The 17705-nt window shown below is 39.9% G+C and overlaps 1 protein-coding gene across 4 annotated transcripts in view; it reads left to right on the forward strand.

Moving 5' to 3' along the window:
* Positions 1 to 17705, forward strand: part of USP34 (ubiquitin specific peptidase 34) — a 317003-nt gene that overhangs the window by 37620 nt on the left and 261678 nt on the right. For all 4 annotated transcript variants that reach the window (XM_073628084.1, XM_073628086.1, XM_073628085.1 and 1 more), the window contains exons 2-4: positions 4080 to 4167; positions 6298 to 6742; positions 12452 to 12502. In XM_073628084.1, coding sequence (XP_073484185.1) covers positions 4080 to 4167; positions 6298 to 6742; positions 12452 to 12502 — 584 coding nt within the window. The remainder of the gene's footprint in view (positions 1 to 4079; positions 4168 to 6297; positions 6743 to 12451; positions 12503 to 17705) is intronic.

The raw sequence follows: 17705 nt of genomic DNA on the forward strand, positions 1-17705 counted from the left end.
TATCTGGTCTCCTACAATACATAGAACATGGAAATGCAATTATTTTAGTAAATATAAACTGCCAAATACTTTTTCTCATCAGTAGTATATAGCAGTCTTATGACTTCTATCAGTGTCTGGTTAAAGCTTGGAGGAGTTTTCATTCTGCTCCGAATGTCCTATAAGGCTGCAGGACCCCTGACTCTGTCTGGACAGTGCTGATTGGCCCTGTGCTGATCACATGCACCCTCCCAAGAAAAAAAAAACTCTCTAGCAATACACACAAAACTGAGCATGTGCAGCTTGTCCCCTAGCATCTGTTCTATCAGGAGATGGTTTGGGGACTGCGGAAGAAGGGGAGGAAAAGAGAAAACAGGACCAAACAGCCTTTTTGCATAATGCACCGGATTAACCCCTTAGGTTTCACAGTGAGTATAACAAGCATGCTTTACTGCATATACAGACTGATTTTACTGTTGTGGTTTTAGTAGCACTTTAATCAGCCAATGCACTTGCAGTGTCTGCATCTCTTTAGCAATAATTAACCCTTTGGGGGGTATCTCACCAAAAATAATATATTTGTTGCAGAGGATGCCTAAAATCTGACTTGTATCTTAGTGCAGACTTCTGGGAAAATCGACGAGCCTACCGCACAAGCAGGAAAGTGGTGTACACAGGGGGATCCTTGTGTGGCATGTGTGGGACCCTGGTTGTTCCTTTGGGGGCACCTGAGATACCTCGAGTTGTAGCACAGTAAAACTTCTCTATACAACTGTGAGCATCTAGACATGCTGTTCATGTGAATGAATTTAATACTGTATGTGACCTTTTCTTAACACCCCTCAAGAAAGGATTGAACCCTTCCTGAAACGCATTGGTAAAACAGGTGACAGGGGTTACCATATTGTGTATATACCCATATAAATCAGCCTGTTTCATCATTTGATTACTTGTTTTTTATATAATTGGTGATGTATACACCTTTTTTATGAATGTAAAAATAAAAACCTTCATGTTTTATACAATACTATTTATCGACTTTTGAGTTAAGTTGCCCTTAAATCCCATCAGTACCAGGACTTTAAGGGCAACTCCTTCTCCTGTTTTCCCTTTTATATCTGAAAAAGGTTAAAATCCCACTTGGATCATGTCTGTGTAATTGCTGGAAATACCGCCAGTAAGGGACCTCGATAAAAGGTGGTTGAAGGGTGGGGTTGTAAAAACTTAGCTTCATTCCGAAGTAGGGCTTTAACTATCTGAAGTCAAATGACAAACTGAACTTCAAATTCTCATAATTAGAATTTAAAATTTCCATAAATTCTTTTAACATGCAATATTTAAAGAGCCAGTCCTAAAAACAAAATGCCAAGATTGGTACATGGCACAGGTACCATGTGAGATCATCATTTCCAAATGCATTTTAGAGCACATGTAGTGCCCATTGCAATGTCATATACTTGGAGGTAATGGGATCCAAAGAAAATTGATCGAGTAAGCAAAAATTGAGGATATGCAGAAGAAATGCACTGTGTTCATCCTAAGAGACCTCATGCTCCTTTAGAAAAGCTCTAACTGTGTATGCCTTTTTCATGATAAATGTTCACATATAAAGAATCAACATCCAAAGAAACCAAAATCTCAAGAGGGAAAAAAAATCATCATATAGGATCAGAAGTAAATGTATCACGAACATATGAAGGCAACAGGCATGAAGATAGTAATAAAAGCCTTATGAAGGTTGTAACTCCTTACCAACTTTTTGACTTGAGTTGGGCTTTAATCATTTTGCTTTAGCTCTGCCCCCTCTTGATCTTAATGAAGTATAGCCAAACTTTTTTTGGCTATACCTCTATGGATCATGGGGGTGCAATTCGTTCTGCACCCCTGTGACCTATTTTCAGCCGACAGTGGGCTGACCTCACAGAGCCGGTCCAGGCTCTAAAAAGATCCCGACCATAAGGCCAGGATCCACCCAGATGCCTGGACCAAAAGCTGGATCAGCCTCTCAGCGAGCCACTGAATGCCTAAGCCAGCTGCATCCACCCCCTTCACAGCCCAGCACTCCAATTAGCGCTAGAGTCGCCAGCTCTCTGCAGACAGAGAACTGAATGATCAACAATGTTTGATTGCTCAGTTCTCTTGGTCTTCTGACCTTCTCGGCCATAGCTTTATATCTGCCTGCCTTCATCACAGATGGCTTCCACCTCTACCGTCTTTCTCAAATCCCAACTATGCACACCTCTTATTATGACTCCAGTCACAATTGCCTGTCTAGATCTGTCTTGTCCAGCTAAGATCAGCTGCCACAGATTCTATTTTGCTTCCTCTGTCCCTGGTCCATGACTAGCTTCTGATCTACATCTTCTCCCCTCCATCACCAGCCCACATTCGGCTCCCTCTGTCTCTTTACTCAGTGGTATGCAGTCAGCTGCCACTCCTGGTTCTTTTCAATCAAAGTCAGCTCTAACTCTGCCTCCAATGTACTCTCCAAGATGGGCTTCTTTCTTTCCTGCCAGGATAAGAAAAGTCATGTGTTACGTTTTTTTTGTTTTTTTTTTCCCTTTTCCTCCACATTAAGAAGCTGCATTGCTTTCTACTTAAAGGCATTATGATCCACCTTACCTGCACCTTGTGTTTTTCACCTGTATATAATGTGCATTGATTAGGTATTTTCATGGTGTCATTTGTTGCTCTGTATGGACAGCCTATAGTAGAGTAAATCTTCACATTCCTTTTGTCAGCAATTTCTGTTTGTGTTCAAACATGAGGCATGCATCATGGCACTGCACATCTTAAAGAGGAAGTAAACTCTCCCACTCTGATGCTTCTTTTCATTTAGTGCATTATAATAAGTAATTATCAAACTATAGCCACTGTAATCCAGCCCAAATCGCATATTACTTTTTAAAGAAACTTTAAAAACCTTGTTTCCAGGGGTAAGGCAGCGCCATCTTAAGTATTGTTTTCTGAGTCCACTGTAGTGTATTTCCGCCCTTACATTGAGCACTTCCTGTACTGTTAACCAAGCCTCCTTCTCAATCCAGCGTTTCTATGGCAACCCTGCTTCCCTGCTCATAGCTGACTTATTTCATAGTATTTACTTGTGCTGATTATCTAGTGTTTGCCTATGTCAGTCTTATCAGCTTCAGCTGATAAGACTGCAATAATGCTGTCTGATGCCCAGGTTTACACTGCATGTGATGTCACATGGGGTGTAGTAGGAAGCACTGAGTGATTATGCAGTCTCGTGGGATTTCAGTGTTGTGCCGTAGGAAGTCCTGAAAATAGACAAGCAAACAGTGTGCTGTAAATCAGGGGAGATACGGGCATGCTCAGTGACGTCGTTCTAAAGAACAAAAAGGATTACAATATTAAGCAAGTAAGGGGATATCTACAAGCAGTATTCATTAGGATTTTTAAGCTGATTTACAAAGTTGTGGGGGAGAGTTTACAACCACTTTAATGCATGACCTCTATAATCTAAGAACTGACGCTTCTTTTTAACAGTAGAAAAACTTTTTTTTATGTGTTTTTTTTTTTTTTTTTTTTATCAATTATAACTAAACAGAAAAAAAAAGTTTGTACCACATATGTACAGTATACAACTGAGTCATATGGAAATTACCCAGTTCTCATCCTGGCCTAGGCTCAGCTGCTGTTCAGCCCTCTTCCCCACCAGTCTGATCAGCTGTCCCTCTTCTTTTCTCATGGTCTATAATCACCTCCCAGTCTGCCTCTCCTCCCGGTTGTTCATGGTCGGCTTGATACTCCAGGCCTCAATAAGCTTATTTGCATCCCCCAATGCCAACAATCCCACTGCTTTACAGCAAGAGGTGTTTAGGAACTATTCATGCTGCAAAAAATTCTATTTACTTGTTTTACAGCTGTAGGATACAGGGCAAGACTATCTGATCTCTTTCTAGGTCTCTTTCTATTTGTTTTTTTGTCTGTGTTGAGGATTTAGATGTTAGTCCACCCATTTGACTATCCAAACATAATCATAGCTGGATATTGTTGCTGTAGTTTGTTAATGCATAATATGCAAGATTATTTGAATAATGTGCTTTTCTTTTTTTCCTTTTTTCTTTTCTTCTTTGTAGTATCTGACACTGACAACAGTGATGAATTGCAGCTCAGAAAAGAACATGCACTTAAGATATTCGCATATATTAATTCCTGGACACAAAGGTAAGTATTTTTTTCATATTTCAGTTAATTTAATTTGTCTATTTTTCTTTTTTTGGTTGAATTTTCTACTTTCACCAATACCCTATCAGCAAACCTGTTAAAGCGGAGTTCCACCAGAATTTTTTTTTAAGTCAGCAGCTACAAATACTGCAGCTGCTGACTTATAAAATAAGGACACTTGCCTGTCCTGGATGCCTGCAATGTCGTCACCTGAAGCTGACCTGTCCCTCGGCTCCGGCATCTTCAGTAAGGAAATCAGGAAGTGAAGCCTTGCGGCTTCACAGCCTGGTTCCCTACTGCGCATGCGCGAGTCATGCTGCGCGTTCTGAATGGTCCCTTCTGTCTTCTGGGACCTGTGTGTCTCCCAGAAGACATGGAGAGAACGGACACGGCGTAGTTTGCCACGGATACTGCAGCACTCTTTTGCCGGAAGTGGGAGCAAAATACCTGTATTAGCCAGGTATCTGTCCCCCCCCCCCCCCCAAAAGGTGCCAGATGTGACACCGGAGGGGGGGGACTGGATCATCTGAAGTTTCATGTCTGGATGGAACTCCGCTTTAAGATGGCCTTAGATGGTTGGTTTGTTTTGTTTTCATTCAGCCAGGCTGGACAAGGGAAAAAAAAAAAAATACTGAGGTGGATGGAGGAATCCACCCCACCGGGATATAGTATTCTGACAGTGGGACCCTCTGCTGTCAGAATACACTGATCAGTGTCTGCAGCTCCTAGTCAACAAGTTTTCCAGCTTGTCCATTCTACAGAAGTCTATCTAGTGGTTGGCTTCTGTTGAATTGGGATGGCTACACCTGGATAGAAATTCAGTTGGTCCTTTCTGAACAGGCTGAATTTTAATCCATCCATGGCCAGTTTTACTGGTGCATGTATAAGCAACCCTGTGGCTGCAAGGGAAGTATAGAGCTGCTCGTGCCTTTTCAGTGCAGGGTAGCTTAGTATGTGTACATATAATAGAAAGATTTTTGAATTGGACAGGTATTATGGCACAAAATTTTCATAAGCCACTTTTCATCGGTATTTCCTGGAAAACTAAAAATGACATGGGTAAACATAGTGTCATGTGTCCAAGTTTCTCTGTGTTCATGTTCTGTTCATTATGAACTTGCATATACATACTAAATTATGGTATTACTTGCTTTTTTTTTTACTTGTAATTTTTCCTGTAGATAAATGTTTCTCAATGCCAATCCTCAAGTACCTCTAACAGGTCATGTTTTCAGGATTTCCCTCAGATGAAATGGCTCTGGTAATTAGTAAAGGCTGTGCACACGATACGAAAATCTGAAGTAAAATTTTGTCCAAACGATCTGCTGATTTTCTGATCATTAGTATGGTGCTTTCAACAGCCGATTCCAAATTTTCAGATGACAAAAACTGCATGCGCAGGCTATAAAATTTTTGACGTACGTGAACACAACGCCCCATTTTTCATTTTGATTAGTACAGTTTTCATCCGAAAAAAATCGTAAGAGCAAGACTACGCATGCTCAGAAACTAAAGAACAATTCAACACATTACATCACTTCTGAAGTCGTATGAGAATTTTTGTATGTTGAGTAACCTCTTCACTTTCGATATGAGACTAGCATGCAACAAAAATCTGAGGAAAATTTGTCCGATAATCTGATCGTGTGTGTAGGGCTTTAGGCAGTGAAACTGATCAAATCACCCGTGCAAAATAATAGAACGCCTACCTGACCTGTTGGGGGGTACTTGAGGACTGGAGTTAAGAAACATTGCTGTAGATACCCTTTTATATGCACAGTTTTGGTAACTGTGTTTGTCACTTTTCACATCTTTTGCCATCCAGATATCTCCCTAAGCTTTCCCAGGAATTTAGGTGTACCTTCCTCCCAATTTAGTGGCACTAGTCATTTATAAGCTGATCTAGTATTTATCCTATCAGCTAGGATCATCATGTTGTTATTAGTGTCATTGGTGCATAGTGATGGGATAGTCTAAATTTTTGGCTTGGTGCCTATGTGTGGTTTTTGGTTTTTTTGTTTTAAATCCCATTCGTTATATAAGATGCTTTTTCTTGCAGGTGGTGTTTGATTTTTGATTTTTTTTTTTTTTTTGCTTGTATTTATGTTGAATTCTCTTTCTGTCCTGCAGACAGTGTCTATGCTGCTTTAAGGAGTATAAACATTTGGAGATCTTTAACCAAGTGGTATGTTCCCTTATTAATTTGGTGATTGGCCAAGTCCAAGCCCTGAGGGACCAGCTTTTAAAAATTTGCACTACTAGCCCTGATTCAAACTGGCAGGATGAGGCCAACCCATCCGATGAGCTGCTGAATGTGGAGAAAGAGACTCAGGAGGAGGAGGAAGAGGAAGAAGGGGAGGAGAGGCGTTCGGAACCATGTAAAGCCCCTGACAAACAGTTAGAGAGTGGAAGAACTTGCAATGTAACCGAAGAAGACTCTCTAAAAAGCACTGATCTGTATAGTTTATGGAGTACTGAAGAAAAAGAAAAACTGTTGTTGTGTGTTGCAAAAATCTTTCAGATACAATTCCCTCTTTACACGGCCTACAAGCATAACACGCATCCAACGATAGAGGTATTTCCAATTACTGTTTCTCGTTTCTGATATTTAAGAGTGGATGGTCCAAATAAAGACTGTTGTTTTTGGCTTCTTGCTTACTCTGGTACTTGCTTTTTATATCCATTGATTAAGCCTAGAGGGTATTAATGTCAATAGGACAGACTTCACCCCCTAAGTGATTTTTTTTTTTTTTTTCATATGTATGTGTCGTTACAGTAGATGTGAATAAACGTTTGTCTGCTGTGATATTCCAACATACAACCCCAATTCATTTTTATAGCACTGATTGCTGTATAAATGACAATGTGTCCGCCATAATGTCGCAGTCACAATAAAAATCGCGGATCGCCGCCAAAACTAGTAAAAAAAAAAAAAAAATTATTAATAAAAATGCCATAAAACTATCCCCTATTTTGTAAACGCTATAACTTTTGCGCAAACCAATCAAATGCTTATTGCGATTTTTTTTTTTTTTTTTCACCAAAAATCTGTAGAAGAATATGTATCGGCCTAAACTGAGGAAAAAAAATGTTTTTTAATATATTTTTTGGGAATATTTATTATAGCAAAAAGTAAAAAATAATGCGTTTTTTTCAAAATTGTCGCTCTTATTTTGTTTATAGCGCAAAAAATAAAAATCGCAGAGGTGATCAAATACCACCAAAAGAAAGCTCTATTTGTGGGAAAAAAAGGATGTCAATTTTGTTTCGGAGCCACGTCGCACGACCACGCAATTGTCAGTTAAAGCGACGCAGTGACGAATCGCAAAAAGTGCTCTGGTCAGAAAGGGGGTAAATCCTTCCGGGGCTGAAGTGGTTAAATTGAGAAAATGCATAATTTTGAGAAAAAAAAAAAAGGTTGTTTTGAAATTGATGGCAGCAATACATTTAAAAAGAAGTTGAGGCAGGACAACAAAAAGCTGGCAAAGTGGTACAAGGAAGAGCTGGAAGAACATTTTACAACTAATTAGGTTAATTGGGAACAGGTCAGTAACCTATGATTGGGTATTAAAAGAGCTTCTTAGAGAGTCAGAGTGTCTTAGAAGTAAAAATGGGCTTGTTTATCAGCACTCTTTTCTAAAGCCTGCATCTCTGATGTTATGGGGGGTGCAATAGTAGAATGGGCAGCTTGCACATCTGAAAAGGCACCATCAATGCTGAAAGATATATGTTCAGGTTTTAGAGCAGCATAGGCTCCCATCCAGACGCCTTTTCATGGAAGGCCTTGCTTATTTTAGCAGGACAATGCTAAACTGCATCTATGACAACAACAATGCTTCATGGTAAAGGAGTCCTATATCAGGCAAGAATGAGACAACATTCCTCCCCCAAAACTCCAGTAACTGGTCTTTTCAGTTCTCCAGATGTTCACAAAATGTTGGGGGGGGGGGGGGGTTAAACATGGCCTTGTCCCAACTTTTTGGAGACATGTTGCTACCATCAATCTCCCAATAAGCTTCTCTTTTTTTTTTTTTTTTTCTTAATACAGTGTAACCTCGGATTGCGAATAATGCGGTTAACAAGCGTTTTGCAATATAAGCACAGTGTTTTTAAAAATCGTAACTTGGTTTGCGAGTGTTGTCTCGCAAAACAAGCACGATTCAGGCCAAAGCGAGTGCAGTACCGCGTTTGGCCTGAGATGGGGGGGCGCCGGAGCTGAGCCCGAGGACAGCTCGGCTGACCTCAGCAAACCTCAGGAACTGAGTCTTTTTGAAGTTCGCCGAGGTGTCTTTAGGCCTTTCCGGCCATTTCCGAGGCTCTCCGGCACCCCCCCCCCCACCTCTAGCCGCATGCGGTATTGCATGCCATTGAAGTCAATGCGGAACGAATTATTTTCGTTTCCATTGACTTCAATGGGGAAACTCGCTTTAATATGCGAATACTATGGATTACGAGCATTCTCCTGGAATGGATTATGCTCGTAATCCGAGGTTCCGCTGTATTGTACATTTTCTCAGTTTAAACATTTTGATTTTTTTTTTTTTTTTTATTCTAAACTATGGGTTAATGAGATTTAAAAAGCAATGCATTCTGTTTTTATGTATATTTTGCAGTGTCCCACCTTTTGTAATTGTGGTTGTACTTCCACCTGGGTCGTGACTAATTTGTTAGATGTACTCTATAGATGTTTGCTGCATGTAGCTATCATTTTAAAGTGCTTCTCTGATCAAAAATATTTTTCTTAGTTTTGTAAAGAACATGGAACAGAATGCCAGTATAGTAGGGTTTGTACCATTTATGTCCAAACTGTGTAGATGTACCTTTTTTTTTTTTTTGTTTGTCCTAGTGATTTTCACTGGACAGTAAGTGGCATGAAATGTATAATTTTTACAGTTGTCACCAAAACAGATGAAAGGAAATCAATCTTTCAATGTGGAGTGTGTTCCAGTTACAACTAGGAGGGGAAGTTCCCTTATTTTTATAAGATTTCTGCTTTACTGTTGTGTTTCAGGGACAGGAAGTCACACCAACAAAAATAAAGTGGCATAGGGTTTTACTATTCCTTACTCTATCCTAAACTAAAGAACAAACCCATTTTCAGGTAAAGATAGATGTTAAAGTGCAATTTCAGGCTATTACTAATTATGGTTAAACCTGCTCCCATCCTCAACTCCAATTTCTAACTACCGTACCCTGTAAAATGAAGATGCATATACTTAACTCTTCTCCCAGTGCTCCACTCCATTCACTAGATCTCCCCAGCGGCCGGCTTCAGAGAAGAGGAGAGATCCGACAATGGCTATAATGAATGGGTGGTGATGTCACCCATAGGTTTACTTTGGGGCATCTTTTGGTGGCTGTCCCTCCTCTCCCCTAAAGCTGCTGCTGGTAGCCAATTGCGTGATTGGAATGGAGCGCCCTGAGAATAGGTAAGTATAAGCATCTTTCTTTCACAAGTTAGTTAGAATAGCATTGTTGGTTATAGCCTGGAATTCCACTTAAATGAGAATTACACTAAGGATCTATTTAGAAATCATTTGCACAGCTTTCATCTAGGGTTTTACACACTTCCAGTAATTGAGGGGAAAAAAAAAGTGTGAATTTTGAAACCGATCCCTAATTTTTTGGCAGAATTAATTTATCAAGGCAACCCTAGTCATCCAAAAAAAAAAAAAAAAAAGTTGATGTGCTAAAAGCAGAAAAATGCATAATGATTTGAACTATGACAAGGGCCAAATTGTAATGGCTAGACTGGGTTAGACTCCAAAATTGCAGCTCTTGTGAGATATTCCTGGTCTGCAGCGGTCAGGACCTACGAAGAATGGTCGAAGGAAGGGAAACTGACAATAGTTGTAAGCAGCCAAGGCTCATTGACGTATGTAGGGAGCGAAGGCCGACACGTGTGATCTGATCCAATAGAGGGGCTACTGTAGTTTGAATTGCTGAAAGTTATTGCTGGTTCTGATAGATTTCTATTGTGTCTCAACACACAGTGTGTTACAGTTTATGTATGGAGCTGCATAGCTGTAGACCGGTCAGGGTGCCCATGCTGATGTGTAAGAAAGCCATAAGTGCCTACGGTAGGCATGAGTATCATAACTGGACCACTGAGCAATGGGAGAAGGTAACATGGTGTGATGAGTTTAATTTTCATTTGCATCACGTGTATGGTTGGGTTGGGTGTGTATGCATTGTTTAGCTTTGCACCAGGGGAAGAAAACAAGCTAGAGGAGGCCTAAAGGATCTGCTACTGATGGATTGATGCCTTATACCAAAGTATACCTTCAGAGGTCTAGTGGAGTCCATGCCTCGACGGGTCAGGGCTGTTTTGTTTTATTCTATAGAAATATGGTTCAATCCCCAGAAACATCCTCCATCCTCAGAAAGGCCAATTCTTTTTAGCATGCGTCTTTTATTTATTTTTTATTTTTTGAAACGTGAGTGTCTCCATCAGTGTGATGAAAGATTTGACTCCCGCTCTTATGGTACAAATGAAAATTGAATGTAAAATATGTGTGAAGAGCAGCAGCCTCTATCTATAAATTTACCCTAAGGTAAATCTAGAAAAATGTGAAAAAAGGGGAAGGATAGATATGGCGCTGCTCTTATTAAGAAGTAATTTGCAACCTCTAGGTACTTGAGGGGTGTGTATACCACTGGTGCATATAATGCAAAAAGTGAAAAAAAGGCAGAAAATAAGAAATGTAAAGGATACCCTACTGTGTAAACTTCCTGATCGCTTATTTATAATGCATACTGTTAGAAGCTATGTGCATTCAAACTAAAATAAAATGAAAAATAAAAAAAAAAACAAATAGAAAAGCACTAACTTTTCCTGTGTGAAATCCACAATCCTTTGCAAAATCTGCAATTCAAAGTAACATTTCTATGCCAAAAAAAAATACAACATATATGACTGGTATGTAGTATTGCTATGAAACTGGGCTTAGAAACATGCATATACCGTTCTTAAACCCTGGTGTATAAAAAAAGTCCAATAATAAAGTGACAATGTGCTCCTTCAAATTGTTCTGTGCTTCTTAGAAAACAGTGCCCAATAACAAACGCACTCACCGCTATTATTCACCCCACAAGGAGGTATCACTTTTACAGTATGAGCTGTGCAGCCTGTAGAGTAGGAAAACTTCCTGTCCTGTATACTCCAAGTGCTTTCCTTATCTAGAGCCGTCTCCATCAATGTTTTTAAGCTTTTCTGTCAGCATGATGTGGTAAGAGGGGTTGAACACAGACAAAATGTTTTTCGATAGTCTGGCTCAGTGCTGCATGTCTCTTACGTTGTGAGGAAATTGGTAAAAGTTTTGATCAGTAATGTTGGGTAATTTTAATGCCTAATTTCATCCTGCTTTTCCCAGAATAATTCTTTTAAGGGCTTGTATACTTTTTTGGCATCTAAACAGCCTATTTTTCCCCTCATACAGGCCAATCTGAAATGTACCCGAAAGTATACTGCATTTGGCTCACTTGTGAGTTTGAAGGCCATGTACATGATCCCACTTTACTAATAGCGGTGTGAGATATGAGCATTTATTTTTGTGTCTCCAATTTTCTTTATAAAAGTTGTGTTTTAGGGCCCCACTGGTGCGATGTCCGACATCAGATGTGATTTGCACAGCAAATCGCACGTGCGATGCGATTTCAGCCATACAGATACCCTGTTTCCCCGAAAATAAGACCTAGCGTGATTGTCGGTGATGGCTGCAATATAAGCCCTACCCCCCAAATAAGCCCTACCCTGTTTCCCTGAAAATAAGCCCTACCCTGAAAATAAGACCTACAAGGACTTTAACTAGGGCTTATTTGGGGGGTAGGGCTTATATTGCAGCCATCACCGACAATCACTCTAGGTCTTATTTTCGGGGAAACAGGGTAGTATGTCTGAATTCGCATTGCATTCGGACCAAACTTGAACAGAACCCTTTTTTGTTCCGCAGCAGAAGCGGATTGCATGGGTGCGATCCGATTCCTGTCCATATTTGCAGTTTGCACTACGATATGCAAATTGATATGGGGGTGTCATAAACTTTTAATTAACACTCCCAGCAGTTCGCATAGGGCAGTGTGAACTGCTGCCAGGAGACATGCGATGTGGGAACACGCAGGGGATTTGCAGGGTTCCCGCATCGCTGCAGTGTGAACCGAGCCTTAGGTCTTTAAATTATGAAATAAAATGTCTTCCAAACATGTCAGTAAAAGCAGTATTAACAAACATGTTTTTCACATCACTTCTGAAGTTTTTTTTTTTTTTTTTCTCTTGCTCTCCCAGGATATTTCCGCTCAAGAAAGCAATCTCTTAGGAGCCTTTTGTGACATGAATGTAAGTGAAAAGCTGAAGACCTTTTATGATGTATGAAGTCTGTGTTTAAGTGATTTTCAATACTACAGATTTGACTCTCCATATATGTCATATTAAGCTTTTTGTTTTTTTTCACCTTAGCACATTCAGCTCAGAAATATAAATATTGCCCAGTAAGGGCCAGTTCACACCACATGCAGCCCGGTGCTTTTTTTTTTTTTTTTTTTTCTGCATCAAAAAACACATAGTAGGTAATATGTTTTTCAATGGCATATTTCACACCAGTGCAGTCCGTTTTGGTGCGTTCCAGTTCTTGAGCAAGACCTTATAATTAGTTTTAGAAAGCACTTGGCAGCATGGGTCAAAGTACCACGTGTCCTTTGTTCCATAGGAGACAGAACAGTAAATGGAAAAAAATGTGATGATAGAACTTCTTTAAGGCACTCTGAAGCTAGAGAGGGACAGAGTTTGTCATTTGATTATATAAAAGAGACCTGAAATTATGAAAATGAATTACCGTATTTATCGGCGTATAACACGCACCCCAATTTAGGAGGGAATTTTAAGGAAAAAAAAACTTTTAGGAGGGAAGTTGAAGGGAAAAAAAACTTACATTTAAATGCCCATCATTGCAGCCTTCTCAGTGCAGCCTTGTCAGTGCAGCCTTGTCAGTGCAGCCTTGTCAGTGCAGCCTTGTCAGTGCAGCCTTGTCAGTGCAGCCTTCCCCAGTGCAGCCTTCCCCAGTGCAGCCTTCCCCAGTGCAGCCTTCCCCAGTGCAGCCTTCCCCAGTGATCCCAGCCATTCTGGGCTTCAAAATCGCCGACCGCGATTTGAAAATGGCGCCGCCGGCGCCGAAATACACAGTGCCAGTCCTCGGCTCTTTCCGGCGGCTCTCGTTCACTTTCGGCTCCACTCGTAGTCCCGAGCGGAGCTATCCGAACCTAGCCGAGTAGGTTCGGATAGCTCCGCTCGGGACTACGAGTGGAGCCGAAAATGAACGAGAGCCGCCGGAAAGAGCCGAGGACCGGCTCTGTGTATTTCGGCGCCGGCGGCGCCATTTTCAAATCGCGGTCGGCGATTTTGCAAATGTGACAGGTCGGGATCGCAGGGGTTATACGCCGATAAATACGGTAAATGAAGACGCTTTTGGTATGCATTCGTAAGGTGTTATGTATAAACATTTAGGTGCAGCAGGGTAGCGTGAAGAGGGAAACTGCAGTTGAACATTATGAAAATAACCAGGGCTTTGTTGCTTTTTCTTTCTTTGCGTTATTTATTTTTTTGAGAATGACAGATACACTTTTTAATATTTTCATTCTCTGCTTTGCATCCTTTACCTGTCTGATCTTGGCCTGTAGGTTTGTTTGCTTTTTATGATATGAAATTGATAAAGCTATATTTTATATTTATACCCCCTCTCTGCTGATCCCTCCACTGGCTTCCACTCACCCAATGAATTAACCACTTCTCCTTAGGTGGATGTCATATGAAGTCCTGGACTTTGAGTGGTGTTATCTGAACAATGCCTGCAGCTGCAGGCATCATCCAGATATCATATTTTTAATTTTTTTTTTTTTTTTTTAAGCAGGGGATTCCCTATCATTTAAAAGTAATCATAGTGGCTGTGATCGAGGAGACGGAGAATTAATCCACCGGCGGCGGCTTATCATAGAGCTGACCGTTGACCAGATGGTCCCTGGCTATCTCTAGGACACTTGGAGGCCGGAAGTGACGTCATGTCGTCGCTGGCAGATGTAAACACTGCCTTTTTTTTTTTTTTCTTTTGGATCTCAGGCTTTTCAGCATAGAGGAGAGATCTGGAGACTTGGTGGACCTGTCATGCCCTACTCATATTACAAGGGATATTTGCATTCCTTGTAATAGGAATAAAAGTGATCAAAATATGAAAGGGAAAGTGTAAAAATTGAAAATATTAATTTTAAAGCACCCCATCCTATCGTGCCCGCATATTTAAACGTTCAAACCACACATATGAAGTATCACCGTGAACGTTGGAGCAAGAGCAATAATTGGGGTAAATATTGTTTGTTTTTTGTTTTTTTTCTTTAATTTGTGGAAGGTTTTTTTTCCCCCAAAAAATTTGTTGGGCAAATACCGTGTGACATAAAAAGTTGCAACGACCGCCAATTTTCTAGCCAAAAAGAATTGGCTTGGGCCGGAAGTGGTTAAATTCAGGATACTAACAACTTACAAAGCCATTCACAACTCTGCCCCCAACTACATCACTAACCTTTTTTTGAATGCACAAAACACTACGTGCAAAACAGAGCTTGCTAACATTAAAATCAAAAAACAAATGCTGTGATTGTGTGTAACTCCATATACAAGCTTTATTATTTTTCATTTCACATTTTGTTTGTAGGATTCTGTTTGTTCACTTATGTTTTTTGGCGCCACATATTTGATGTGTTTTGACATACGCAAGTTGAGCGGGGATTTTGTTTGCAAAGAGAGTATGCTCAATTATATTAATTTAGTTGTTATTTGAATGTTTATTAATACCATTTATTTGTATGTCAATTCACAATTTTGTTTGTGTATGGAGTGGCACACAATCACAGCATTTGTGTGTTTTTATTTTTTTTTTTTTTTAATGTTGGCAAGCGCTGTTTTGTACGTAGTGTTTTGTGCACATTCAAATTTGTTTCTCACATGAGGGTTGAAACAGCAGCTGCAATTTCAATTATTTAACCACTTAAGGACTAGCCTTGTTTTGGATTTTAGGTGTTTACATGTTTAAAACAGTTTTTTTTGCTAGAAAATTACTTAGAACCCCCAAACATTATATATTGTTTTTTTTTCTAACACCCTAGAGAATAAAATGGCGGTCATTAAAATACTTTTTTTTGCACTGTATTTGCGCAGCGGTCTTATAAGCGCACTTTTTTTGGAAAAAAATCACTTTTTTGAATAAAAAAAAAAGACAACAGTAAAGTTAGCCCAATTTTTTTTTTATATCGTGAAATATAATGTTACGCCAAGTAAATTCATACCCAACATGTCACGCTTCAAAATTGCGCCCGCTCGTCGAATGGCGTCAAACTTTTATACCCTTAAAAGTCTCCATAGGCAACGTTTAAAAAATTCTACAGGTTGCATGTTTTGCGCTACAGAGGAGGTCTAGGGCTAGAATTATTGCTCTTGCTCTACCGATCGCGGTGATACCTCACATGTCGTTTTCATATGCGGGCGCTACTCGCGTATGCGTTTGATTCTGCGCGCTAGCTCGTCGGGACGGGGGGGGGTTTAAAAAATATTTTTTTATTATTTATTTTTACACTGTTTAAAAAAAAATGGTGTCACTTTTATTACTGTTTAAAAAAAAAAAAGTCGTTTGAAAAAATGACATAAAAAAAAAATATGCCTTTTAAGAAAAGTGGGCGGAGCTGACGTAATGACGTCGCTTCAGCCATCCAATGGTATGGAGACGGGTGGCGGCCATCTTAGCCTCACTCGTCTCCATACCCAGGCACAGAAAGGTCCCGATCGCCTCCGCCGCTACCGCCGGCTCCAGTAAGCGGCGGAGGGCGCAGGAGAGCGGTGGGAGGGGGGGGTGGCACCTCTCCCTCCACCGATAACGGTGATCTCGCGGCGAACCCGCTGTAGAGACCACCATTATCGTACACAGAACCGGCTCCTGTAAAGATGGATACCTCGGTTGTGGCAGCAGCTGCTGCCGTTACCGAGAAATCCATCTTCAAAGTGCCGACGTATATGTACAGGAGCCGGTTGGTAAGTGGTTAACTTGCATAAATAGTTTTTTGGCGCAAGGGTTTTTTTTTTTTTTTTTTTCTTTTTTTGATACATATCACTGTACCTGGTCTGAAAATACCAACCAAATTGTTCTCTTCGTTCCTCCCAAGTCCTCCTGTTTTCCTTTGTCGCCTCCTTCCATGCTATCCTGCAGGATCTCCCATCCTCTGGAACTCCCTATCCCAATCTGTCCAACTATCTCTTATGCTGTCCACTTTTAGATGATCCCTGAAAACTCATCTCTATAGAGAAGCCTATCCCACCCTCGCCTAACAACTGTACTTTTATTGTCCCTATCAGCCCATCCCTCACAGTTTTTTTCCTTTTTTTGTATCTCTTGACCCTCCCTCTTAGATTTTAAGCTCTAATGAGCAGGCCCTCTGATTCCTACTGTATTACCTTGTATTGTAATTGTACTGTCTGCCCTTATGTTGTAAATCACTGCGTAAACTGTTGGCGCTATATACTGTACATCCTGTATAATAATAATATAGCGGCACAGTTTCATACAGCAGAAATTAATTAGGGACTGTATTAGTGTCTATTTTAGCATGCTTGGTATGAAATCCTGCATGTTCTCGGATTCACCAAAAAATAGAATGTGCAGTCCTGGGGTGGGGCTATTTTTTTTTAGTAAAACCTTGCGTTGCGAGCATAATTGGTTCCAGAAGAATGCTTGTAATCCAAAGCACTCGTATATCAAATCCGTGCCACTGCTTGCCTATGCAATACCGCATGTGGCCAGTGGTGCGGGGGCACCAGAGACTCTCAGGAACAGTGTGATATTGAGATATATATATATATATATATATATATATATATATATATATATATATATATATATATATATATATATATATATATATATATATATATATATATATATATAATAATATATCTATCTAATATTATTATTATTATTATTATTATTATTATTATTATATATAATATTATTATTATATATATATTATTATATCGGGTAAAATAAGCATTGAACACATCACCTTTTTTTTAGGTAAATATATTTTTAAAGGTGCTATTGACGTGAAATTTTCACCAGATGTCAGTAACAACCCATGCAATCCATTCATACAAAGAAACCAAAACAAATAAGTTCAGAAATTAAGTTATGTGTAATAAAATGGAATGACACAGGGAAAAGTATTGAACCCACTAACATTTTTTTAATACTTTGCACAAAATCCTTTTGATGGTAATGGCAGCTTTAAGACACCTCCTGTATGGAAAAAACAGTCACATGCATTGCTCGGGGGTAATTTTGGCCCATTCTTCCACACAGTCTTCAACTCATGAAGGTTCAATGGGCCTCTTCTATTAACGCTGATCTTTTAGTTCTTGTGTGAGACCTTGGTAATGAGACACATTTTTATAGGCCATCAGTTGAGACTGAACCATCTGATATTAATTTGCACTGACAAGGGGCAGGAGT

The sequence above is a fragment of the Aquarana catesbeiana genome, linkage group LG04, assembly GCF_042186555.1.
Source record: "Aquarana catesbeiana isolate 2022-GZ linkage group LG04, ASM4218655v1, whole genome shotgun sequence".
NCBI lineage: Eukaryota > Metazoa > Chordata > Amphibia > Anura > Ranidae > Aquarana > Aquarana catesbeiana.